Genomic DNA, 27,466 nt, shown 5'->3' on the forward strand with positions numbered 1-27,466 from the left:
TGTTTACCTCAAGTGTGGGGATGGGGAAAAATTTCAAAAATTTTTCAAAAATGTCTTGTTTCGAAAGCGATCTCAAAAGCACAAGTAACTAAGTCAACGAGGGATGGCACAACCCATTTGGTCTTTTGTCATGGTCAAATAAATCCCCTAGTCGCCCACTTTGAGCCTAATCCTTTCGTTTGACAACCCATTTAGCCCACAACCGTTAATCCTTTTTCTTTTAAACCCGTGTGATGAAAATTCGATTGTAGGTCTATTTGTTTGTATAGTTGTGCTTTACATTTTGCGAAAAAAAATCGAAAAATTCAGAAAAGTTGTGAAAAAAAAGAGAAAAATTGTTGAGAAAAATACAAAAATATTAGTAGTAGTTATTGAATAAAAGGCGAAACTCGTTGCCTCTTAGCTTGATGTTTATAGTTAATCATGTTAGATTAGTTGTTTTGTAATAAAAATCGAGTTTTCATCACCTTAACCACTTTAAAAATATCCTATTCCATACCCTTAGCCTGACCCTTTTACAACCCTTTAAAGCCCTTTTGACTTGTGCTTAGTATTTGTGTTCGGTGGTGGAGAATGATTGAGTTGCAAGCCTATGCGGGTACGTGTTGTAATCGGTTTGAGTGATTATTTAAAAGCGCTAATGCATCAACTATCAGCCAATTTTAAACCGAGTGGAGAGAACATTGTGAGGGATGTGCATGATTTATTGGTTTCAAGGGTGGGTTAATCTTGGATAACCATTTTATATGTGATTATTCACTTTACTGTTAGATATTTTGTAAATTGTAAAAAGTTTGAACCGGGTATGACTTTAGACCTTAACCTTGGTCTCGGAAATGGGACGTGTGTTTCTCGTTCGACCCATGTGAAAGTGAAAAACATATTTTCTTGAGAGCAAGCAAAAGACAAGTGTGGGGGTGCGATGGGTTGGTAAATTTCCAAAGCTTAATGTGTTTAATTTTATTGATTTGTGTGAAATAGAGTTTTAGAATACACTACTTTGAGATGGTTTGTATTTTGCAGGCCTTGACATGTTTAATGTGTATTTTGGAAGCTTAACGGAGCTTGGGAATGAAGTTAGGAAGAACGGGAGTGAAAAACAGAGCTAAACGACGAAAAACCGGACAAAGACTTCAGAGACCGGCGTCCCAGACGCCCAGACCAGTGTCCCAGACACTGGTCCCAGCGTGAATTTGGGGAAAACTTTAGTTAAAACCCATTTTCAAGTATCTAGCTAGGGGGACTCCATTCTGGACTTCCAGAGGCGATTTGGAGACATTTTTTAAGGTTCCATTTGATCCACTATCATATTCCATCAAGTTTTGAAGATTAATCATCAACCATGAGTGGCTAATTTCTTCAAGATCATCCCCGAGTGAAAGGTTGTGAGTTTTCTAGGGTTTGCTTTTTCATGCTTTGGTTTGATATAAACATTTAATTTTTTTATTGAAATTGTGCGGATTGATTGTTAGTATTGTTTTAAACTCGAAATTGATAAGAGTTTCTTGCATCATTTACATTGAGAGATGATTACTACTATGAGTTTTGATTCGTGCTAGGGTTTGTTCATTGTTCTTGATTAATAAAGCATACTATTGTCTCATACTGTGATGGTTATCTTGCACCGGTTGCGTATGATAGACGATTGTTGATGTCTAAGATTAGGTTTTCAATTTACAAACTCAAGAAATCATTGGTGTTCATAAAATAATCAAAGTATTCATGTTAAATAACTCTAGATACTTATTAATCAGAAACCCGGGTGTGATTCGTTTTCTCATATATTATTCTTAGCTAATCAATTAAGTTTTGCAATTTTAGTTAACTAGTGGGAATGCCCGTGCGTTGCAGCGGATGTCCCGTCTAATATTAGACTCAATTATGGTGTCCCGTCTAATAACTTGTCATTTCTAATAAGTCTCATAATTAAAATATGCCACATCGAGTTGAACCTGGCTTAAGAATATACCAAAAAAACCACTCAAGTTAAATAAAAAAAGAAGTAATTGTATTCAAATTATCACATAAAAAACGAAACGTTATGATGAAATCAACTTCATCATATCTTTACTTTATAAATATTGTTGCCATAGACCAAATCACTTTCTAAAAGAAAGTGAGAAGCTAATAGTATGGTGGGGTGGAATATGACAAGAAAATAAATAGAAAGACAATTGTTTTATATGGGTCAAGGAATTAAATGAGTGGATCAAGTGTTATACCAATTGGATCCGTCAATCCTGTATGGATCAGATCTAGATCATGACCCAATCCTAACATGCCTAATCTACATAGCATAACTATGACTCATTATCATGTAGCAATGCTTTGTCTAACTTGACATCAGCTCAAGATCCCACAAACAACCTTTCACCAAAAAAAAAAAAACAAAAAACAAAAAACAAAAACAAAATACAACTCTATCGAGCAGTTGATAGATCTAAAATTTTAAAGGGCGAGTTTGGAGACCCCATTCTTCTCTTCCTCAACCATTCTACGATGATGAAAGACAACTCAAGGGACTGAGAAGTGTTGAGCCTTGGGGTCACAGTGTGTGTGGTAACGCTAGCTTACATCATCAAAAGTCATAGGGTGCGATCCACCAACACATTCCGTCATATTCTGTTATGTAATCTCCAAAGGAATCCATCCTGGATAGCTTCTTTCTTGCTCATGAACATCAAAGAAAGCTCGCACATAGGCCTACAAATTTTAGTATTCCAAATTGGTTGGTTAACATACTATATTTAACATACTTTTTTTAACAAGCGAGGATATTATTATGAAAAAACCAACCAACACATATCAAGTTACTAAGGGAGACAACACAAATTGTGACAAGAGAATGGATCAAAATAAGATGTGAACTTTGCGAAGAAACAGTCCCATTCTGTAACATCTTTTAGCATATATGATCACATGAAAGTGAAGTGCAACTGCACGTTGTGGTGGAAGTTTTGTTACTGTAGTATTATCAAAATTAATTGTCATTTAAACTGAATCAATTCAACAGGTCAAAATTTTCAAGAAAAAAGAGTAATAATTTGTCTAGTTTCTTGTAGGGGTGCTAAATGGGTTGTCTTCGTGGGTTGACAGATTCAACCCGACCGGAACCCAAAAATTTTATACGAACCAAACCCGACCCGAACCCGAAAATCGTATCATACATATGAACCCGAACACGACCTGAAGTTGTGAGGGTTGACCCAAACACGACCCATTCAACCCGAATTTTTTTTTCTGAAATTAATATATTAAAATTTAAATTTACTTAAAAACACAAATGTATATAACACAATTATATTAAATTATAAAATCTTATGCTAATTTCTCTTTTGAAGTTATAATTATGGTATAAAATACACACCCCATTTAATTTATAACGTAAAATAAGTTGTGAAAAAAATATAATATAATATAAATGTGTTAAACGGGTCAACCCGACAACCTGATCGGGTTGACCTGAACCCGACCTGTTAACCTAAATGGGCTCGCCGGTTCAACCTGAAACTGACCCAAACCTATCTAGACTAAACCTAAACCCGCGAATTTCGTGTTGGGTTCGTGTCGTATTTTCGGGTCGTGTCCGAAATTCACACCCCTAGTTTGTTGTCTAAAAAATAAATAAACTAAAAACTTACAAATTTAGGGAAAACGTTGTGAAGTCAATGGCTTTTGCTGATATCATTCGAAGACCAGTTATAGGGCAGATGAGCTAAAAGAAGTGAAACAAAAATAAGTTAGGAAAAGCAAGTGATGTATTAGATAACCTGTTATTCAACTAAATTTGTCACTTATAGCATTCCAATTTCTTTATACTCACTGAAACATGTCCATGGCTACTCAATGTAGTAAGGGGGTAAGCTTGGAATGTCTATATAGAACATGAGATGCCTTCCCCTCACCAAACTCACCAGTTACCTGCAAGTCCCATTGAAACAAATTTCCCATAAAAAGAATCACAACTGAATACAACTCTTAGAAACTTAAGTAAAAAATACAAGTTTTGTTGTAAAATATAACGTGTGATTTTAAACTTCAAAGAATTGATAAAATAAACACATGGTAACGGTAACATACATGTCGGATAATATCAACCAGTGGCATAATTGTGAAGGAGGGACCATTTGTAGATGAGGAAGTAGAGCATCAGCAACCGCCCGTTTAAGAGGAAATAATAAGTATCTTGAAGCAGCATCAAACATTTCTTCAGCCTGGTCAATAATATATCAGTAAGTGACAGTTTTTTAAGAGTTGAAAATTACATTTTTTACATTTTTAGTTTATGTAAATCTATAAAGATGTATGTAGAATACCTACCTGTTCAGGGTTGATATCCTTCAAACCGTCAGTGTACCTGTGAAGAGCAAAAGGATGTTACACAAAAATTATGTTTTTAAGTCTATTATTCAAACAAATCATAAATAAAGAAAAAGAAGAAGCTTACATGTACTGTATCATCTTCTCAAAAGCTTCCATGCTAAGATCTTCTCGAGTCTATCGGAGTAAAAGAAGTGAACAAGGCTGTAAAATGCAGGATAAGATAACTTTTCTCTCAAGAATCTTATTTCTTTACGATCCCTCCAATCGGTTTCGAACTTTTTCTGGAAGTAGGGTGACCTGGCACTCAAGATTACTCTATGAGCTTCAATTGGTCTTCCATGAATATAAAATGTAACGTCTGGAGGGAAATAGCTGGGACTGGTTCCTCCGTTAGACAAATTACCTGTTCAGCGTTCATAACCACCTTCAAATTAGATATCAAAATTAACAATCAACCAAATATTAGTTGTTAAAGTGCAGATTATAACATACAAGAATCAAAATCAGACAATTGATGATAAATCAATACGATTAACAATAAAGTTCTAAGTTTTTTGAACAATCTATACTTAAAGTGCGGATTATAACATTCAACAATCAAAATCAGACAACTACCTAATGATAAATCAGAATGATTAACAATAAAGTTCTAATCTTTTTAACAATCCATACTTAAAGTGTAGATTAAACCATTCAGTAATCAAAACCAGACAATTAACTAAAAATAAACCAACATGATCAACAATAAAGTTCTTTGTTTCTCAAACAATCCACACTCAAAGAATCAAAACCAGACAACTAACTAACAATAAACCAACATGATCAACAATAAAGTTCTAATCTTTTCAAACAATCCATACTTAAAGTGTAGATTATAACATTCAAGAATCAAAATCAAACAAGAAACCTTTGTTTCATAAGATGAGATGAATCGGCTACAGCCTTCAATTAAGACTCTGGTATGCGGCAGAAGAGGTGTCCGACGGCGATTGGGGTTCAGGGTGGAGGAGTACGGTGGTGGGTGACCGGCGACGGAGATGGATCGTGTGAGTGGTGGCGACGGCCGGTGCTTGATGAGGGTGGGTGGCCGGCGAAGTGGAGGTGGTGTTTGGAGATAGAGGATGTCGTATAGATGAGAGGAAACTGGATTTGGGTATTAGGGTTAGAACTGTGAAGCCAGAGATATGGAAGAGGAAGAGAGTCAATCATGAAGTTTTATCTATTGTTGCTACGGAAAAGGGTTTCAAGTGCAGCAGTTGAGATATCGATTGGATTGAATTGAATGCGGGCGACGATTGAAGACTCATCTCTGAAACCGAAGCATTCATGTGAAGACAAGCATTAATGTGAAGAATGAAATCCCCTAATTACCCCTCTAGTGTGTTAAAATTTTGTATTCTTTACAATTTTACCCTCACAAAACAAGCATTCATTAGTTGTACATATTACTTAAAACTAGGTTAGAACCCCGTGTATTACACGGGTTGAATAAATGTAATTTTATATATCAATTAATATAAAAATATATATATCTTTAAAAATCTCGTTTATTACACGAGTTCAATAAATGTAATATTGTTTACCAAATAATAAAATAATACATCTTTAAAAAACCTCATTTATTACACGGGTTGAATAAATGTAATTTTATATACCAAACAATAAAAAAATACATCTTTAAAAATATACGCATTACACGGGTTTGAATAAATGTAATTTTATGTACTAAATAATAAAAAATATATATCCTTAAAAAAACACGGGGGTTTTACTCTCTGATCGAGGTTCTCGGCATGGAAAATCTTCCTAAACCCCGTGTATTGTACGAATTGAATAAATGTAATTTTATGTATCAAATAATAAAAGGTTATATCTTAAAAAACCTCATGTGTTACATGGGTCGAGTAAATGTAATTTTACATAGTGAAAATAAAAATATTTAATATTTAATATATTAATACAAAGTTTGGTTTTCATTATTAAAATAGATTATTCGTTTATTTTTGAAAAATTAGAGATTAAATTCAAAAATTTGATAAATCACAAGGATCATCCATATACTTTACTCAACATATTATTTTCATAATTTATTACTATCTAACTTAAAATAGATTATAGAGGATATATATTTACATTCTAATTCCTCTAAATAAATACATACATCTATATTATTTAATATGATTTAAAGTAACTTTTTAACGGCTGATGGTTAAATTAGATTCGACATTCATTACCTTTAGTTTCGAAAGCTACATTCATTACTTTTAGTTTCGAAAGCTATTTGTAGCAACTAAATCTAAGTTATTTCAAGATTTAATGTTTGAAATATTAAATTTAATTTATCTATAATTAATTAATTAATTAAAAGAGATTAAACTAAAATAATAATTATCTATAAGAGATAGTCTAATATGATGACAAGTGTCCCTAAAGTGGTTTCTTTTATTATATAGTATAGATGTTGGACACGTTGTAAAATTACAATGTTGTCCATCACTTCTCCTTTTTATAATAGTATAGATATATTCTTTACAATTTTACCCTCACAAAACAAGCATTCATTAGTTGTACATATTGCTTAAAATGTTGGACACGTTGTAAAATTACAATGTTGTCCATCACTTCTCCTTTTTATAATAGTATAGATAAACCGTTGTTTTGGATAATAACAATTTGTCGGTTCACTTCGACTCTTTTTAAATCAAACAAACTTATAAAAAATTAGCAAACTTCATAATCACATTGTACATTTTTGTAAATAGTCTAACAAGTCGAACAGGTCGTGCGATACTGACCACATGCTCTTCGTGGATACGATACCCAACTTACCCTAGCTACCTAGGTTTAATTGGGTTTTTGACTGATCGGGACGGTCACGTCACTAGGGGGATGTTGTTGGAGCTTATGATATCGTTGATACTTGCACTGGATTAGTTTTGTTATAGTTTGTAGCTTATTTGATGTCTAGGGACTTATTTTGTAATTATATGATAATGGCAAATCTGACCTAGTTTAGTTAAGATGCCAGCATAATTATAATTATACTGGCAAGTCAGATCCTATATAATGCCTTGTATTGTTGCCCTAGCCAAGCTTTTGGCCACACTTGGTGAATATTAGTGTTGTTTACATTTCAATCTCTACTCATTGTGCTTAATCAGATTTCCAAGGTGCTTTATTGTTTATTTCATTGTTTGGATTCAATACAACACTTGTTGTATTCATCATATCACTAGCTTCATCTTCATTCTTGATTCTTCTTAACTTTTTCATAGTACAAACACCTAATCAATAGGTGTTTTGGACTAAAACAATCAACCACTGTGATCCGGATTGATATTGGGATCTACAGACACGTCATCACTAGTGACCTGTTAACCTGGTAATTACACAGTATTATAATAATAAATAAAACTTCAATGACTTTAGAGAGACAAAAAAAAGTTTCAGTGACTTAATTAGAACAGTTTGCAAACTTGATTACATTTCTACAAAGTTACCTCTATTAAAATCCAATAACCCTAAAATTTATACTGAAGTGTTGAGGAAAAAAACTGCACCTTCCATTCCATGTATTCAAATATACATAATGATAATCTATGTTTGTATAATATAAAAACACTTTAAGAACAAACATTGGTATTCCTTAACTTACCTCCATAATTTATCATCATTTGATTATGGATTTCATAGAAAACTGTTTTGTTGTTGGGCTTATGTGATGGACTCGGCTTTGCAGATATGGGTTGCACACGAGACTTGAGAGGCCTATGTGCTCTTAATATATACAAAGTGATGGCACAACTGTAGTTATCATTCAATTTTTGTTCAACTAATGTACTGTTCCTAAGGAACTACATCAACTAGTGTTATTAAATCTGCGCATTTCGTGGTGGGTGGGTATCAGTTCGTTTAATTACGGTACTGACACTTGTTATAGCAACCAATAGAGAAAAAAAATCATGATATGACCAAAAATATACCAACACGGCGGAAATTTGATCGGTATCGGTTTGTTTTGTTACGTCACCTACACTCGTTACAGCAACCCATAGAGAAAAAATATCTTGATATGATTAAAAAATACTGACACGTGAATTACATCAATAAAAACCAAACGCAAGTTACATAAGATATATAAAAGAACCATATAACACATGTAAAAAACCACTAAATAACATATATAAAAAACCTTTGAAACAAATTTACTGTTCATTCAGTTTATCTATTATTAGATAAACCGGTACTGAACTATTATTAGATAAACCGGTACCGAAAAAACCGTTACCGTAATCCCCAAAAGTGGGTACCAGTACTGAATATACTTGGTACGGTACGGTTTGGTACCGGTCGATACTGGTACGACACCGGTATTTGAGGGTAAAAACCGGTGAATACCGGTGCCGAACCGGTACCGAAAATACAACCGGTTTGCTAAATTTGATACCGGTACCCAATACCATTTGCTCATCACTTAGTGATGTTACTATTGATTTAATTCTATTTTTAATATATAGGCCCAAAAGTGGGTACCGGTATCAAATATACCTGGTACGGTACGGTTTGGTAACGGTCGATACTGGTACGGCACCGGTAATTGAGGGTAAAAACCGGTGAATACCAGTGCCGAACAGGTACCGAAAATACAACCGGTTTGCTAAATTTGATACCGGTACCGGTACCCGATACCATTTGCTCATCACTTAGTGATGTTACTATTGATTTAATTCTATTTTTAATATATAGGCCCAAAAGTGGGAACCGGTATCAAATATACCTGGTACGATACGGTTTGGTAACATTCGGTACTGGTACAGCACCGGTAATTAAGGGTAAAAACCGCTAAATCCAGGTGTCGAACAGGTACCGAACATACACCTGATTTGGTAAATTTGATATCGATATCGATATTCGATACCATTTGCTAATCATTATTAATATATAGTAATGTATTAATATGTTATTATAATATATAATAATTTATTGTTCATTCACTTGTAATATTATCATATAGTAATTGTTATATATAGAAATTGGGTTCAAATAATAAACACTCCTAAGAACAAGATATATTTGTAGTTCTCTCTTTGATAATTTGAGAGAATCCATATATTTAAATACATATTTTTTCTTGTTCTTTCTAAAATATTCTTTTACCTTATCTCGTTTCAAGCTTTATGTTTAAAAGTTACGCTTGACTTATTAATAACTTTTATAACTTAAGCTTGGTTAGGGCTCGGCTCTTCTACTTTATGTACCTACATAATTATTTATACCTATATTATAATTAAAATTTGGGTTATTGGATTTTAATAATCCGAAGTTTCACTCGTTGGCCACTAATAATCCCAACTTCAAAAATTCCTTGTGACAATCCTAACTTGTAAGATTTTGGCCCCTAATGATCCTTTGCTAACTGGGTTATAACCCAGTTAGTTTTTTGCTGACGTGGACACAACTTTGTTATGTGGCACCATCACCACCTCCACCTCCTCCTCCTCCACTGCCACCACCATCTCCTCCAGCCACCACCATTTTCTACCACCATTACCTCCGACCACCTCCACCGCCACCCACAGTCTTCCACCACCGGAAAAACACTATCACCTCCGACCACCCCCATCATCTACCACCGGAAACCTCTATCACCATCACCACTTCCACTCCATCATCTTTAAACTTTACCACTGATTTTTATTGATGAATTTTTCAATCCACCCATGGTCCTGCTTCATGATAATTTCTTAATCTGTGCTAAGTTATGTTTTGTTTTCTAGTTCATTCAAAGACAACAATACGTAGGCATTTTCATGGTTGTTTTCGCAATCTTGATCTTTCTATTTTTGGGTTCTGTTGAGGGACTCAGCACAAAAACTCAACAATGCACCTACGATGTTCATCGAATGTGCAAACCTGCACTCGCTACCGCTTTATTTAGCATTGTATCCTTTTTACTAGGAGCCATTACATCCTTCCTCTCGGGTTTTCTCGGTATGAAAATCGCCACATATGCAAACGCAAGAACGACGCAAAAGCAAGAAAAAGTGTCGGGAAAGCGTTTAGATCCGGTGTTATGGGTTCACTATTATTCGGTTCGATACATTGGTTGAGTGAATCGGGTTTTAAAGAATCCATGGGTGGATTGAAGAATTCATCAATAGAAATTAGTGGTAAAGTTTAAAGATGATGGAGTGGAGATGGTGATGGTGACAGAGGTTTCTGGTAGCAGATGATGGAGGTGGTCGTAGATGATAGTGTTTTTCCGGTGGTGGAAGAAGACTGTGAGTGGAGGTGGAGGTGGTCGGAGGTGATGGTGGTATATGATGGTGGTGGCTGGAGGAGATGGTGGTGGCAGTGGAGGAGGAGGTAGAGGTGGTGATGGTGCCACATAAGCAGCCAAGTCAACAAATAACAAAGTTGTGTCCACGTCATCAGCCACATCAGCAAAAAACTAACTGGGTTATAACCCAGTTAACAAAGGATCATTGGGGCCAAAATCTTACAAGTTGGGATTATTACAGAGAATTTTTGAAGTTGGTTTATTAGTGGCCAACGGATGAAACTTCGGTTTATTAAAATCTAATAACCCTTAAAATTTTATGTATATAACAATTTATATATTGTTTATTTTTTTATAATACGTATACATGTAACTATATTTCTTATCTCTACTAATATATTGAATTAAAAACTCACATTACCATTTATCATAGTTTCAACATGAACTTGCTTATTTTTTCCTCTTTCTAACGTTAGATTTTTTTTATAATGTGAATACTAATATATAAGTAGTCGAAAACAACTAGCAAATTTCCACAACACTATATATATCTTAATTTAGTAAAAGTTTATATAAAACAATATTTTCCCTTTCTAATGTAGTAACGGTCCGTAACAACTTACACATGTAACTATCAAACGTACTACTAAACACTTTTGCACAACAAATGCTAACCGTTGTAAAGCGTGCGTTATCTAGTTAGTTTTAATTACGAGTGTTTGTGAATGTGAAAATCTAACTACTATAATAAAATAAACCAACTTTTAAACACGTATCATTCATTGAATGTATCATCAAATCTATATTTATCTTATATTAACTAAATAAATAATAAATTAATATTAAATAAATCTTATCACACTTTAATAAAATATTATCCTCAAATCTAAATTGTTAATCTAATATATTTTAAAAACAAATACCTCTCTTATCTACTTATCTTATATTAAATATATAAATAATAAATTAATACTAAATGTTATCCTAATTTATTAAAAATATAACTTTTTTTAATTATTTGGTATACAAAATTATATTTACTCAACTCGTGTAAAACACGGGTTTTTTAAGGATATAATCTTTTTTTTATTATTTGGTAGATTTTTAACTCGACTATACACGAGTTTTTTAAAGATACGACGTTTTTAGTATTTAATATACAAAATTACATTTATTTAGGATATAATTTTTGTATTATTTGGTCGTTTTTTCAACCCGACTATACCTGGTTTTTTTAAAGATACGACTTTTTTAGTATTTAATATATAAAATTACATTTATTTAATCTGTGTAATACACATGATTTTTAAAGATATAATTCTTTTTTAGATCTATTCAACACGTGTAATTTACGGAGTTTTTAAGAATGTAATTTTTTATTATTTGGTAGATTTATTCAACCCGATTATACACGGGTATTTTAAAGATACGACGTTTTTAGTATTTAGTATAGAGTGAATTTCAAGAATTGTCCTTTATCTTTATACCCATTTTCAGGCGATGTCCTTTATGTTCAAAATTAACGAGTTTTGTCCTTTAGGTTTTAATATCATACACGTTTTGTCCTTTAGGCCTAACCCAGTTAGTTTTTTCAGTTAAATTTGGTCATGTGCTTTGCACATGAGGGCATTTTTGTCAATTCAAAGGTTGGAGAAGCTTTGAGCTGTAAATCTGTCGTTGAACTTACATTTGAATTGACAATAATTTGCTCATGTGCAAAGCACATGACCAAATTTAACTGAAAACTAACTGGGTTAAGCCTAAAGGACAAAACGTGTATGATATGAAAACATAAAGGACAAAACTCGTTAATTTTGAATATAAAGGACAACGCCTGAAAATTGGTATAAAGATAAAGGACAATCCTTGAAACTCACTCTTTAGTATATAAAATTACATTTATTTAATCTGTGTAACACATATAGTTTTTAAAGATATAATTTATTTTTATTATTTGATATATAAAATTACATTTATTTAACACATACAATATTCAGGGTTCAAAAAGATATAACTTTTTATTATTTAATATATAAAATATAAAATTATATTTATTTAACTATGGGGTTATAGTAATAGTATAGCCGGTTTATGTTTATATTGGCAAACTGAGGGGCTTTATTTGAGCTTCACGGATCTATAGCAAGCAAGCTTTCGTCGTGAGCAAGAAAACTCGCGATTCATCTCTGTTCTTCCTCCAATTTACAACTCTCTTCTAATCCTTGTTTCGATTTACTTCAATCATCAACCATGGTGCTCGAGGTATGTCTTTCAATTTTCACCCTTTTTGCTCTAAGAATTAGGGTTTAATTAATATGTTATTGTAAATCAGGCGACGATGATCTGTATTGATAATTCTGAATGGATGCGCAACGGAGATTACTCACCCACTAGGTTCCAGGCTCAAGCTGACGCTGTTAATTTGATTTGTGGCGCTAAAACTCAGGTTTGATATACATTTGTTTTACATATGTATGTTTATCTGGCTAATTCTAGGGTTTTTGGTTTGTTGTTGCGAAGATTTTTGTTTGACGTGATTGATTGGGGAAAACTGTGAGTGAACATGAGTTGGATTTTGGTTAATTGATGTCAATATTGTAAGTTTAGTTGGTTACAGTAGATTAAATCCCAATTAAGGTGAATACTGCAGATGTGTGTTTAGTATTTCTTTCTCAGGGTTAGTCATCTAGGCGCACATGCCAGGTCCAGGCCATTTTAGCTATTTTGGACCGGTTTGGACTGTTTGTTTTCCGGCTGGTTCAGACTGTTTGAAATTATTATTGGCCGTTTTTTTCCCGGTTCAGTGTGCCTCTGCGTTGTGCTGCCCTCAAGGGGGTTTGCTGCTCCTGTCCGAACTCAAGGCGGTTTTGCTGTGCCTCGCCTTTGGTGCCTTTAATAACATAGCAGAGCAGCTATTAGGGTTTTTACGTATGACTTAACTTTGTGGTATTTGGATTTGTTCATTCAAATGACAGTAAGATTGTACTTTACGTTAGCATTAATTGATCAGGATTAAGTTGCAGTAAGCACTGTATTTTTAGGCTAATTTAGAACTGTCTTGAGCTCTAGAAAGTTGGGTGCCCAGGGTCTACATGATATCTTTGGTGCGTGCTGTTTACGATGATTATGTTTATTAATAACAAAAAAATTGACATTGGGGTTTTAACAATTATCTAAACTATTGCTGTTGCTTCTTTCTTGCAGTCTAATCCAGAGAATACCGTGGGTGTGTTAACAATGGCTGGAAAAGGTGTTCGCGTTTTGGTCACTCCTACTAGCGATCTTGGCAAGATCCTGGCTTGCATGCATGGTTAGCTTCTTTAAATGGATACACACTATAAAATGCCGTTAACTTATCATCCCTCTTTGTATAAACTGTGAAGTGCTGAAGTTTATCCTGTTGTTACTCAGGTCTAGAAATAGGCGGTGAGATGAACTTGGCAGCTGGCATTCAAGTTGCCCAGTTGGCACTTAAACATCGCCAGAACAAAAAGCAGCAACAACGGATAATTGTGTTTGCAGGAGGGTATGTGCTGTTAACAGTTTTAGCCATGGAAGCTTCTAGTGTCTTCTAATGTGTTGCCTCTTAATGTTTTCCTATTCTTGTCTTTCAGTCCTGTGAAATACGATAAGAAAGTATTGGAGATGATCGGAAAGAAGTTAAAAAAGAACAGTGTAGCTCTTGACGTTGTGAACTTCGGTGAAGAAGATGAAGCCAAGACCGAAAAGCTCGAGGCTCTCGTTGCTGCTGTAAATAATAACGACAGCAGCCACATCGTTCATGTTCCAGCTGGATCTAATGCACTCTCTGATGTCCTTTTAAGGTTTATAACTGTTTGTTTCTTTATAGGGATGTGAATTTCTGACACCACCCAAAAACACGACACAAACCTAACACGAAATTCGTGGGTTTAGGTTTAGTCTAAATGGGTTCGGGTCAACCCGGTTGGGTTGGTGGGTCGACCCGTTTAACCCATTTTCATTGTATTATATTTTATTACCAATATGTTTTATATCATAAATAAACTGGGTGTGTATTTTATGCCATACATATAACATAAAATGAGAAATTAACATAATATTTTATGATTTAGATGTAGTTTCATTATATACATTTGTGTTATTTTTTTGTAGTAACTTTTATAATTTTAATATATTATTTTGTTTGCGGACAACAAATAAAAAACTTCGGGTTGAACTGGTCGTGTTCGGATCAACCTGCGAATATTCGGGTCGTGTTTGGGTTCATATGTATGACAAGATTTTCGGTTCGGGTTCGTCTAAAATTTTCGGGTTCAGGTCGGGTTGAACCCGCCAACCCACAAAAACGACCCGTTTAGCACTCCCTATTTCTTTATACGTTTAATGCTAATGATTTTAACTGCTACTACTTTTGCTGATATTGTTAATGTTTGTTGTTACTCTGTTAGTACTCCAATCTTTACTGGTGATGGAGAAGGCGGAAGTGGTTTTGCAGCGGCGGCTGCAGCAGCGGCAGCTGGCGGTGTATCTGGTTTTGATTTTGGTGTCGATCCGAATCTGGACCCTGAACTTGCACTTGCTCTTCGTGTTTCAATGGAAGAAGAGAGAGCACGCCAAGAAGCTGCTGCTAAAAAAGCTGCAGATGATTCTTCAAAGCAAGAGAAAGAAGGCGCGTCTACCTCACAAGATGCAACTATGTCTGAAAATGTTGCCACCTCAGCTTCTGAATCTGAGAATAAAAAAGATGATTTAATGGTTAGTTCTTAGTTACATTTAGGTCTGTAAACGAACCGAACGAACACGAACAAGGCCTTGTTTCGTGGTTGTTAATTAAGGAATGAACATGTTCATGAACGCTTACCAAACTAGATTTCTTGTTCGTGTTCGTTCATTAAGGAAATGAACATTTTCACGAACACTTACCGAACGTAAACAAATACAAACAAATGTTTATGAACATAAATGAACACAAACGAACGTTATATATTCATTTTAAAATAAAATATGCATTTTTCATCAGAAAGATTACGAAGAATCCACCGAAAAAAATAAGCACTTAACATAACTATCCAAATATAGTTGACATAATTATCAAAAACATAATTAACATAAAAGTTGTTTGTCAATCTTTATCATAAACGGAAATTGAAATAGTCAAAGAGGGATATTGGCGGAGGCATATAGTATATAACTATGATATCAAATATTTAAAAACTTAAACCAATAAAATAAAAAATATAACGTAAAAAACCTTTAAATGAACGAACACAAATGAACACATTACTGAACGTTCATGAACATAAACGAACGAACGTAGCCTCCGTTCATGTTCGTGCGTTTAACTTATCGAACGAAATTTCTTGTTCGTGTTTGTTCATTTATTAAACAAACGAACTTCCCGCCGAACGGTTCACGAACTCTTCGCTGAACGCCTGGTTCGTTTACAGCCCTAGCAACTTGCATTTATATATATCTTTTATTTTCGCTCTCCCAGTTCGTTAACTAGTTATTAACTACAAATTTATTTTTTTTGTAGGATGATGAGAATGCACTGCTGCAGCAGGCGCTTGCGATGTCAATGGATGATCCTGCTACTACCGCTACCGCAAGGGACACTGATATGTCGGAAGCGGCTGCTGATGATCAAGATTTGGCACTTGGTAACTTATTGCTCTTTTGTGCTGTTGAAAATTTGGATCTTTTTGGGTTGTTTATTTGTATTTGTAATGCTTGAGTTATATGCAAAACTTGGATATTGTCTGATCCTGTTGCTGAATCGGTGTAATTTGCAGCTCTACAATTATCTGTGCAAGAAGGTGCAAAAGATCAATCAGGGGAGACAGATATGGGCAAACTTTTGGCAGATCAGTCTTTCGTGTCATCTGTTCTTGCTTCCGTATGTCTATTTTCATCATTTTTTTAACTTATAGAAAAATGCCATGAATGGAGATAAAAAAAGGAGCCAAAATACGTCTTTTGTAGAGTTTCATTTGTGTTTCAATGTTGGTTTTGCAGCTCCCAGGAGTTGACCCGAATGACCCTTCGGTCAAAGATCTACTTGCTTCCATGCAAAATCAGCCTGAGGTCAGTTTTGATAACTTTTTTTTTTCAGACCCGATACATAGTTTTCGTATATTATATGATTTTGTATTAATCTGAGCAGAAGAAAGACGAGGACAAGGAAGAGGACAAGTGATCTTATATGCTCTTTAATCAGTATAATCCCAGGTACAAACTCTATAAAAAAGGCTAAGTTAGATTTTGTAAAAAAAGTCCAGATTTATAATTTTCTGATGTATGTTTTATTATAAAACTTGGATTTTGGAGTATACAGGTTACAAGTTTTGCTGCATTTGGTGGAGATCTATTGGATGAACTGTATAATGGGATAGATTACAATGTGTTAAAGAGAATACTTTTACCATGGATTTGTTTCAACTTTTGGTGCTTGTTTATGAACTTAGTCATGCTATTTGGATAATCAAAGTCTTCTCTTAGTTCTTATTTGTATGTTCTGAAATGGTGGGACTTATTTCTTCTTTTAAGAGGATGAAATAAAAGTTACTCATGGATTGAAACAAAATGAAATGTGAAGTTTTAAAAACTTAAATTCAGTTTTTAAGGCTACTCGGTGTGGGGGGCGTCCTAGGCCAGTCGAGCCCTGGCGCCACCCCTGTACACCATTTCCACAGCCGCGGGGTCATCCTGATCAGTGATCGTCCTCCGCAAGACGTTGAGGCCGGGCCTCCCCCTTCTCACCAATGTTTTAAAAACCGGTTTTTAAATCAAACCGGATTAGGCTACAATATGGTTCAACCGGTTGAACCAGGTTGTACCGAGCGGTTCAACCGGGTCGACTAGCTAACTCTATAATTTCATAAATTACAACATCAGCCAAAAATGCATGATTACATATTAAAAGATGATCCAAAAGTAAATCTATAATAAAAAAATAATCCAAAAGATAATAAAAAATCATTCAATTTTTCAAAAAGCTCTTTTAAACGAAAGTGTACGACATGTTTAATCAATTTGAGTGTTGAATACATCAACTATTTTCGTTTCATACAATATTAAATAAAAGCTTTTAGTTGCAAATAATCATAATATGACGTAAAATAAGTAACATATATAATAAAAATAAGTAACAACCCAAACTAAAATAACCCTGGGCCGGTACCGGTATTACGTTTCAAACCGGTATACCAAATTTTATCGCCGGTACAAATCTTATGCCGTTCCACTTATTTACCGGGGTGTTTCGTACCGGATTTACATTTGGAAACAGTAACACCGGTATAACCGGCCGGTATTTACCGGTTTTTAAAACATTGCTTCTCACACACACATATACATACAATACACAAACATATATGTATGTATATATATATATATATATATATATATATATATATATATATATATATATATATATAGGCTCATCCTCCATTTTCCCTGGTCCATCCTTGAAGGGGCATCCTCCTTGGATGTTGGTAAAAGCAAAGCATGCACATCCCATGAAGCGTGTACACATGACAATCTTCCAACTTTTTCAATAATAAAGAAAGTTGCAGGGTAATCCTAGTTTTAATAGCATTTCAACATGTTTCTTTTTGAAGGACAAAGAGATCTTTTATTCAATCATCGGCTCAGCTATAACAAGGTGCTATGTTTCATCAAAACAAAACACGCATAGAGAAATTTACAGACAAATGAACACTAAAGTCGACTTAAAAAATGTTGCATGGTATACATACATCTTGACAATCAACTTTGAATCAAAAGGGCGTACTTGTCACCAAGATATCAATTTGTTTTCATTCAAACTTGATAATTTTCTCTCCAAAATGCTTTCTATGAAACCTCCTCACCTGAACGCAAAAAATTAACCAAAGTTGGATAAAAACAAAATCGCCATCCGTGGGACTCGAACCCACGACCACGTGGTTAAAAGCCACGCGCTCTACCAACTGAGCTAGAACGGCTACTTGTTGTTAATGTTATCATACGAGCTTATATTTTTTTTATCACCATAATTAAGAAATAAATAAATATAAATTCGTATCATAACAATAGGAACAACTAGCCGTTCTAGCTCAGTTGGTAGAGCGCGTGGCTTTTAACCACGTGGTCGTGGGTTCGACTCCCACGGATGGCGATTTTTATGGTAATTTTTTTGCCATTAGACCATGTGTAGTGGTAGTGGGTTATAATGCCCCCACCATGGGGCGTTTTGCGCCATGTGGCGTCCTAGTCAGCAAGGGGGCATTATAGCAAAAGTGGTGTAGTGAGTATAATGCCCCATAATGCCCCTTTGAATTATTAAAAAAAAAAAAAAGGAAAAAGCAACCTGCCAATAGTCAAACTTGGAACCTGCAAACATTGGATAGTCAAAGTGCCCACAGCGTTTTCCTCATAACGCCAGAACCAATTTTTTGAAATTTTTTTAAAAAATAACGCCTAGTGTAATGGTGCTATGGGCGTTATAGGGCGTTTTTTTTGAATTTTTTTAAAGAAAACGCCCCACTACACATGGTCTTACACATTGTATTTTCAGTATACATCCTATTGCCATTACACATTGTTTATGGTAATTTTTTTTGCCATTACACATTGTATTTTCAGTATACGTCCTATTACACATCGATTTAGTACCATCGTCTCCTATAGAGAGGACAACCCTTAAAAGTCTTCTCTCCTCACCTCTCCTAAATAGCTCACACTATCTCACATTCACACCCAAGAATATTCTTTCTATTACTTACAACACGCATTCATGTCAGGTTGAAGGTTAAATGTGTGAAGGATATTAATCCTAACCGAACACACTTAAAATCATATAGTCTAAAAACCATTCATTCAACTCATTTCTCTAAAACGTATAGTCAAAACAGGTTGGCAAGCAATAAACGAGTCATGTCATAACTAGCTTATCGGGTTGAAAACAAAAAACATATATTTTATTTGTGTCCCAATGTTTCAACTTTCATGTTGCTTTTATTCAATTATTTTATTTTCATATTTGTTGCTAAAACAATAACACCCTACATTTTTAAGAAATAAATTAAGCCGAAAATATAGAAATAGAAATATTGTATTTCATCAAATAGTTTGTTATTTCATCAAGTGGGAAACAGAATCAAAAAACAGGTTTTTCCAATTCACCAGAAAATCAAACAAAAACCTATCTTGGTTTGATCCTCAATCTCTCTTTCTAATTCTCTGGTTCCCTTTTGTGGAATCAGAGGATCATCATCATTAGATTTATACCCATGCAAACTCTAATAATATTTTTTAAGAGATACAACCTTCTTGGTACCCTTTAAAGATTCAAAATCTAACGGTTAACGAAAACATAATGGAGACTAGACAAATGGATTCGCCGAAATCTGATCCACGGATGGAGGGATGGCTTTATCTCATTCGATCCAACCGCTTTGGATTACAATATTCTCGCAAAAGGTATTTCATTCTTGAAGAAAATTGCCTCAAGAGCTTTAAATCTAAACCGGCTTCAGAAGCGGATGCAGAGGTGCATCCTTCATCTAACACATTTTCAGCTTTTTGATTACAACGTTGATTTGTTGATATTGAATTCGGCTTGTAAACCAACCGGGCATGTTCATGTTTATTTGTTTGTGTGACTTTGATTGAACAAACGATCAAACATGAACTGGTTTTCTCATTTGTGTTCATTCGTTAAGAAAATAAACGTGTGTAAACGAACATAAGTTGGCATAGATGAAGGGACATAAATTTGTTATTTATATATAAAACTAAATTGTAATGGGTGATATTTAAATTTAGAGTTACCTGTCATTTTCGTCCCTGTGATTTGTTCACTTTTGCCATTTCAGGCCAATTTTAAAAAATGCACCAGTTTCCTCCCTGACATACTGGAAACGTGCCACATCAGTCAAAAAATGAAAACCCAGTTAAAATGAAGGGTATTATTGTCAATTCATATATCTTTTATTTTCACCTTATTTTATGAATTGACAATAATACCCTTCATTTAACATGTCTGACTTAACTGGGTTTTCATTTTTGGACTGAAGTGACACGTAGGGCTGTAAACGAACCGAACGTTCAGCGAACAGTTCATGAACCGTTCGGCGGGAAGTTCGTTTATGTTCGTTCGTTTAATAAACGAACGAACATGAACAAGAAATTCTGTTCGATTAGTTAAATGAACGAACATGAACAAAGGTCTCGTTCGTTCAATTGTGTTCGTGAACGTTCGGTAAGGTGTTCGTGAACATTCGTTCATTTGCGTTCGTTTATGTTCATATGTTCATGTTTTAATTAAAGATTTTTATACTTTCATATATTTTATCTATACTTTTTATATTATTAAACTTTTATTTATATCATTACCCTAACAGTTAAACTGGGAAACTATCTTTCACCTTGTTTATGCACTATTTCTCTTTCTTTTCTCATTATTTACATCGACGAATATGATCCACCTTCGTTCCACAATAAGGGATTCAAGTTCTAGTGCTACTCTCTGGGCCATCCACCTTTATCCTTCATCGCGTTCGCCAAATTTATTTGTGTTCGCTTGTGTTCGTGAACCGTTCGTGAACACGCTCATTTCCTTAATGAACGAACACGAACATAAAATCTCGTTCGGTAAGTGTTCATGAACCGTTCGTGCACACATTTATTTCCTTAACGAACGAACATGAACAAGGCCTCGTTCGTGTTCGTTCGGTTCGTTTACAGCCCTAGTGACACGTTTCCAGTATGTCGTGGAGGAACTGGTGCATTTTTGAAAATTGGCCTGAAATGGCAAAAGCGAACAAACCACAGTGACGAAAATGACAGTTAACTCTTAAATTTATAAAACTTGACCGAAGTGTAATAGGCTATAAAATTTTAAATGGATATAAACGAACTTAAACAAATGTAAACTAACAAACATAAACGAAAGAACGTAAACAAACAAACAAACTAACTAACAAACATAAAAGGATTTAAATTAATAAATGTTCACGAACATAGATTAATGTACGACACATGTGTTCATGTTCGTTCATTTAACTAAATAAACACAAAATTCTGTTTATGTTTGTTCATTTATTAAATAAAGTCGAATAGTTCACCAACGGTTCATTGAACATTCCATTCGTTTACAAGCCTGTACTTAATTGATAAAACTCGAATTTTTATTTTCAGAATCCACTAAGAAGCGCGACGATAGATTCTTGCATACGAGTCACAGACAATGGAAGAGAGAGCTTCAGTAGAAAAGTATGTTCCTGTTCCTCCACCAATTTTTTTTTTATTTTTAATATTTTATGATAATAATTGTATTTGAAATTTACTTTTGTGTTATTTGTTTGTAATAATAAACAGGTGTTCTTCATTTTCACCCTTTACAATACTTCAAATCACAATGATTTTCTTAAGGTACGCCGATAATTTTGTAACGAATTATCTAGTTGTTACGATTACATCTTAACTTATTTATTTCACAGTTAGGAGCAAGTAATCCAGAAGAAGCTGCAAGTTGGATACGTTCGTTACAGGGTGTTGCAATGCAGCAAGGATCAAACTCAAAGCGAAGATGGGAGCCATATATCCACCCAAGGTCCATAATAAATGTAATATAAATTCATAATATTAACCTTCAACCTTTATCGAATTAAAATAATTTGTTCGGCAGATTAAATGACCCCAAGAATGCTGCAACTCGTAAACGTTCTGTGGATTGGACCTCATCTGCAACCATGCATGTCGACGCCATGACATCCGATGTCATTGCGCCTTCACAATGGAAAATATTCGGTTGTAAAAATGGTATAAAATTTTAACAAATTTCTGAAAATGGTAAAAGAAATTTTTATTTTTTTTAATTTAATGACAAGGTTTTTTTTTCCAGGGCTGCGCCTATTTAAAGAAGCGAAAGATAACAATTCACAGACTTCAAATGATTTTCCTGCTATAATGGCAGTTGGCGTAATTGAGGGAGCTTGCGAAGCTGTTTTCAGAACCGTCATGTCGCTTGGTCTCTCCAGATCCGAGTAAGATTCACAAGAAACTTTATTTGTTGTGTTGGTTTAATTTGAAGGGTATTTATTTATTTATTTATTTATTTATTTATTTATTTATTTATTTTTTATTTTTTATTATATAACAATTAGCAAGTTTTGTTAATAGTAAACAATTTTGATTGGTGCATTTGTTCAAAGGTACATGTTTTAACTTTTATTTCTTCTTTTTTTTTTCACTTTTTCAAGTTTAAATCCACCCTTGCACTATAATTAATATACACATTTAGCCCAATAGTTTTATTTTCTCTTATAACTTTCATTCGTCAGTTTTTTTTTACAAAAACTAAATACGCGATATAGCTTTTTTTTAAACAAATCGAGCCGGTACCCATCGAAAAACATGAGTACCGGAATTGGTGCTATTAGAATCATTATTGGTATTCGTTTACTATGGTATTCAATCGAGGTAAAACATGTGTCAACATCCTTTTTGGACTTATGGCGAATTTATTTTTTAAGTTTTCTATTTCGATTGCTATATCGAGTGTCGATACTATATCATACCGTAATGAACAGAACCAATATCGATTGGATTCCCACCATTAACATTATTTTTACCACTGTGTCTACGTTTCCTTTTAAAGTTGTTAAAAATCCTATCGCCCCGCTGTGGAGCCCACTAGTTTTAGACATTTAACTAATTAACAGACAGTGAAATTGCAGATGGGACTTCTGTTTCTATAATGGCAGCGTGGTCGAGCACCTTGATGGTCATACAGACATCATACACATTCAGCTATGCCGCGACTGGCTACCATGGTATATGTTTATATATATATACATATAACGCATAGCGCATACGTACTTTAGTTACTGACTCATTGTTTTTAGGGGAATGAGCCGACGAGATTTACTTTTGAGACGATACTGGAGAAGGGAAGATGACGGAACTTATGGTAAATGTTAATCTTACTTACGCGTTTTTCACATTTATATTTTTATAAAAATCTTACTTTTTTTATAAAATATTTCGACAGTAATTCTCTGCCATTCTGTGATCCATAACAAGTGTCCACCGCAACAAGGATACGTTCGAGCTTGGCTTCAAAGTAATGTATGCTTTAAATTATCTTGAATTCATCGAAACTAATTTATCGTAACAACTTTTATAATTATGTTTTTCAGGTGGTGGATTTGTGGTGAGTCCTTTGAATCAAGGAAAGGAATGTGTGGTCAAACAAATGCTTTCGATCGACTGGAAATTATGGAGATCGTATTTGCCAAAAACATCTTCGCGATCCATGACTATACGCATGCTGTGTCGAGTTTCAGGTATTAAATTTATTAAAATCTAACTGATAATCTAATTATTTAATTGTTTGTTTGTTAACATGTCTTTCATATGTGTTGCTCAGCACTGAAAGAGTTGTTCAGGGCAAAAGGGGGAGACCAGTTTCCTGTAGAGTTCTTAACAGGAGAAGTTGAATCGATTCAAGCAAGCGAAGAACAGACCAAACACGAAGGCGGCTTGATGGAACAACAAGATGACAAAAAGGAAGACGCGAATTCTATGATAAATGATGCACCTGTTTCTTGTTCATCAAGTCTTATCGGATTGAACGACGCGTCTGATGAATTCTATGATGTTCCGGAACCTTTGGAAGACAAACGAGATACGAACCCTCAAGAAGAACCACAACTTCATGTGGGATTCCTTCATTATTTTCTAAAGAACTTATGTATGCATATATATATTTTTTTTATTTTTCTAAATTTTGTTTTTGTTTGCAGCCTAATCTATCAACAGCTGCCAACTTTGTGAAAAAACTGCATGGTCTTTTGGACTCCAACGCGACACGTTGTTACGGATCAACATTACAAAAGGATTCTACGTTTAACACGCCTTGCACGTGGGCAGCTTCTGATCCTTCTTTGTTTCTGGTTCGTGGACGGAATTATCTCAAAGACAACGAAAAGGTTATATTTTCTTTCGTATATATGTTTATACTGACGAATATTTGTCGTGTGATTATGATAAACGAAAGTGTCATTTTTACAGAATAAGGCGAAAGGCACGATGATGGAAATGGTTGGTGCCGACTGGTTACAGTCTGATAAACGTGAAGATGATCTTGCAAGCCGTCCAGGTGGCATTGTTCAGGTATAATAAAAATTATGTGTTTCATACGTTCATTATACCCGAAAACAAACATATATATAATGTGGATAGGGATACTGTATATTAATCTAAAAGTGCGAGAAGTGTATTATAACACTATATATAACACTATATAACACCATATAAACACCGTATAACACTATGTAACACCATATAACACCATATAACACTATTTAACACTATATGACAATATATAACAATATATAACACTATACATCTATCATAGACATGCTATCAGACAAACTATAGTGTTATATTTGTTATATAGTGTTAGATAGTGTTACATGGTGTTATATGGTGTTACATATTGTTATACGATGTTTATATGGTGTTATATAGTGTTATAAAATACACTTCTCACACTTCTGGATTAATGTACAGGATCCTCTACCTATATAATGGTTTAATTAACAATGCATAACGGGTGTTTTTGCAGAAATATGCAGCCAAAGGTGGACCTGAATTTTTCTTTGTGATCAACATACAGGTTTGACTTGTTGGTCTTTATTAAGTCAATGATTTGACCATTCGCGGTTTTAAATTAAATTATCGATGGTTGGTGATATAACTTAGGTCCCGGGTACTTCCGCTTATAATCTTGTTCTATATTACATGACAAGAACTCCTTTGGAAGAATCTCTTTTACTAGAACGGTTTGTGAACGGTGATGATACTTTTAGAAACTCAAGATTTAAGCTCATACCATACATATCTAAGGTTTGTTGTAAATGTCACATAAAGGGAAAGATTGCATATGTTTAGTTGTTGACTTATTGACCCGATGAATTTAACTTTAGCGTTGATGGTGGTTTCGTTGGTTAGGGATCATGGTTGGTAAAGCAAAGTGTTGGGAAGAAAGCGTGTTTGGTTGGTCAAGCACTCGAAGTGAATTATTGTCGAGGGAAGAATTACTTGGAGGTAGTTACATCTATTGACTTTGACTTTATTGGTCAAACAAATAAATTTAACATCAAACTAAAATGAAGTTATATTGTTGTTCTACAAATTTTTGTAAGATGGTTTGATCTATAGAAGCTTTTAGTATAGAATGAAAGATTTGATTTCAAAAATTGTTAAGGAATCAGGCTCAAATTTGAATTTGGAAAGTACCAGGTTTGACTTTTGACTTTTGACTTTTTGGATAAATTTTTGTAGCTTGATATTGATGTGGGTTCATCCACCGTGGCACGAGGTGTGGTTAATCTTGTACTTGGTTACTTAAACAGTTTGATTGTAGAAATGGCCTTCTTAATACAAGTAAGCTTTATGTTCTTGTATAATACCGTCTCATTGTGCATTGAGTACTTGTACCTTTCGAATACGGAAACCTTTAACGCCCTCACAACCATTTGTGCGTAGAGTACAACTTGCAAAGCATGACAATTAATCATTGTGTTTTTTTCAGGCTAACTCGCAAGACGAGCTACCAGAATCCCTTCTCGGTACATGTCGGTTGACTCATATGGATATTGCCAAGTCTATCTCCGTCGATTCTCTTAATAACAGTTAGGTCAAACACGACAACAAGTTGACTTACATGTACATGAATTTTTTTTGTCTTGAGCAAACGAAGGCATAAACAATGTATATATCATGTAAACTCGACGAAAATACTATACCAAAATGTATTTTGTTAGGTAATCTTGTTACTTTTGACCTATACCGCTATGCAACCCGTTTTTCGTATAAACAAGTCTTGTAAAAATTGGTTTTACTCCGAAAGCATAAAACTTTGTCATTGGACTTCGCCTATCAGGTTTAATCCCAACTCAGGTTAATCCACGGACTATAGGTGCACAAAACCGGGTTTTTTAATACCCGGGTTTGGGTAAATACCCGGGTACGGGTATGACCGGATTTTGAATTTTCAGGTATTGCCAATACCCGGGTCGGGTTCAGGTCCGGATATTAACCAGGAAATCCATACCCTATGTACCCGGATTCGGGTCGGGTTTTCAATACCCGGGTATTAAAATACCCTATTTTCGGGTTCGGGTATGAAAAAAACTCAGGCGGGTATTAAAAATACCCGTATGGGTATAAACATGAACTTTTTAGTTTTTTTGTTTCCAACTTCATTTTTGGGTTTATAAACATGAACTTTAATAATATAAAACTTTAATCTAACAAGATTACATGTTGATAGGAACTAAAATAATCAAAGTGCATACATTTCTAAACTCCAGTATAGGGTATTCGTAAAACCCGGTGCGGGTATTCTTAAAACCTGGGTATGGGTATACCTAAACGCCGGGTACAAGTATTATTAAACCCGGGTATACAAAAAACCCAGGTTCGGGTACTTAGCTGAAATACCATATTCGACCCAACCCTACGGGTTGAGTTTAAAATACCCGGGTTTTTTAATATCCTGGTCCGGTTTTTTTTCGGGTCCGGGTTTAGGTTTTTGTGCACCTCTACCACGGACTAATAAGTGAGCTGTGTGGGCCCATTAGTCTATATCTTAATATCCCCTGTTTGGCCCATTTTACATGAAACAGAGCCCATGTTTGAAAATTTTGGATCCGTATATTGGGCCTATTATAATAATAATTCTATTTAGATATTTTGGGAAATTTGTCAAACTAGATATAGAAAAAATGAGTTACTGTAGTGTAGAATAGAAATGCAACATCCACGTCATTTTCTTCATTTTTAATCACAAGAAACCTACCTCCCATGAGGGCCATGAATGTAGTTTAT

General features: G+C 34.4%; 2 protein-coding genes, 1 long non-coding RNA gene and 2 other non-coding genes across 6 annotated transcripts; 3 read left to right on the forward strand and 2 right to left on the reverse strand.

Annotated features, from left to right (window-relative positions):
* Positions 1 to 2,216: 2,216 nt before the first annotated feature.
* Positions 2,217 to 5,626, reverse strand: LOC110872462. Of its 2 annotated transcripts, none has more exons than XR_002554449.2 (7): positions 5,231 to 5,626; positions 4,448 to 4,726; positions 4,321 to 4,357; positions 4,081 to 4,214; positions 3,824 to 3,921; positions 3,642 to 3,715; positions 2,217 to 2,703 (listed from the first exon to the last, which is right to left on the reverse strand). It is a non-coding gene; the product is annotated as an uncharacterized LOC110872462 (long non-coding RNA). The 2 variants fall into 2 exon arrangements; XR_002554450.2 differs by having other exon boundaries at positions 4,448 to 4,747.
* Positions 5,627 to 12,674: 7,048 nt separating this feature from the next.
* On the forward strand, positions 12,675 to 17,168 carry LOC110872464 (26S proteasome non-ATPase regulatory subunit 4 homolog). Its single transcript, XM_022121265.2, has 11 exons — positions 12,675 to 12,865; positions 12,936 to 13,049; positions 13,808 to 13,913; positions 14,015 to 14,129; positions 14,218 to 14,427; positions 15,034 to 15,340; positions 16,122 to 16,245; positions 16,378 to 16,481; positions 16,601 to 16,669; positions 16,749 to 16,813; positions 16,920 to 17,168. The coding sequence occupies exons 1-10, from the start codon at positions 12,854 to 12,856 to the stop codon at positions 16,779 to 16,781; spliced, it is 1,194 nt and encodes a 397-aa protein (XP_021976957.1). The 5' UTR covers positions 12,675 to 12,853; the 3' UTR covers positions 16,782 to 16,813; positions 16,920 to 17,168.
* Positions 17,169 to 18,497: 1,329 nt separating this feature from the next.
* TRNAK-UUU lies at positions 18,498 to 18,570 on the reverse strand. The gene has a single exon. It is a non-coding gene; the product is annotated as a tRNA-Lys (tRNA).
* Positions 18,571 to 18,670: 100 nt separating this feature from the next.
* On the forward strand, positions 18,671 to 18,743 carry TRNAK-UUU. The gene has a single exon. It is a non-coding gene; the product is annotated as a tRNA-Lys (tRNA).
* A 1,016-nt stretch (positions 18,744 to 19,759) lies between these two features.
* LOC110872463 (protein ENHANCED DISEASE RESISTANCE 2-like) lies at positions 19,760 to 26,367 on the forward strand. The gene is made up of 18 exons (XM_035976537.1): positions 19,760 to 20,111; positions 21,767 to 21,841; positions 21,947 to 22,000; positions 22,069 to 22,163; positions 22,257 to 22,390; positions 22,473 to 22,614; positions 23,308 to 23,403; positions 23,476 to 23,540; positions 23,622 to 23,693; positions 23,770 to 23,916; positions 24,000 to 24,289; positions 24,376 to 24,561; positions 24,644 to 24,745; positions 25,200 to 25,250; positions 25,337 to 25,480; positions 25,586 to 25,681; positions 25,919 to 26,020; positions 26,169 to 26,367. Exons 1-18 carry the CDS (start codon positions 19,944 to 19,946, stop codon positions 26,271 to 26,273), a joined length of 2,124 nt encoding a protein of 707 aa, XP_035832430.1. The 5' UTR covers positions 19,760 to 19,943; the 3' UTR covers positions 26,274 to 26,367.
* The last annotated feature ends 1,099 nt before the right edge of the window (positions 26,368 to 27,466 follow it).

This window comes from Helianthus annuus, chromosome 8 (assembly GCF_002127325.2).
Source record: "Helianthus annuus cultivar XRQ/B chromosome 8, HanXRQr2.0-SUNRISE, whole genome shotgun sequence".
Lineage (NCBI taxonomy): Eukaryota > Viridiplantae > Streptophyta > Magnoliopsida > Asterales > Asteraceae > Helianthus > Helianthus annuus.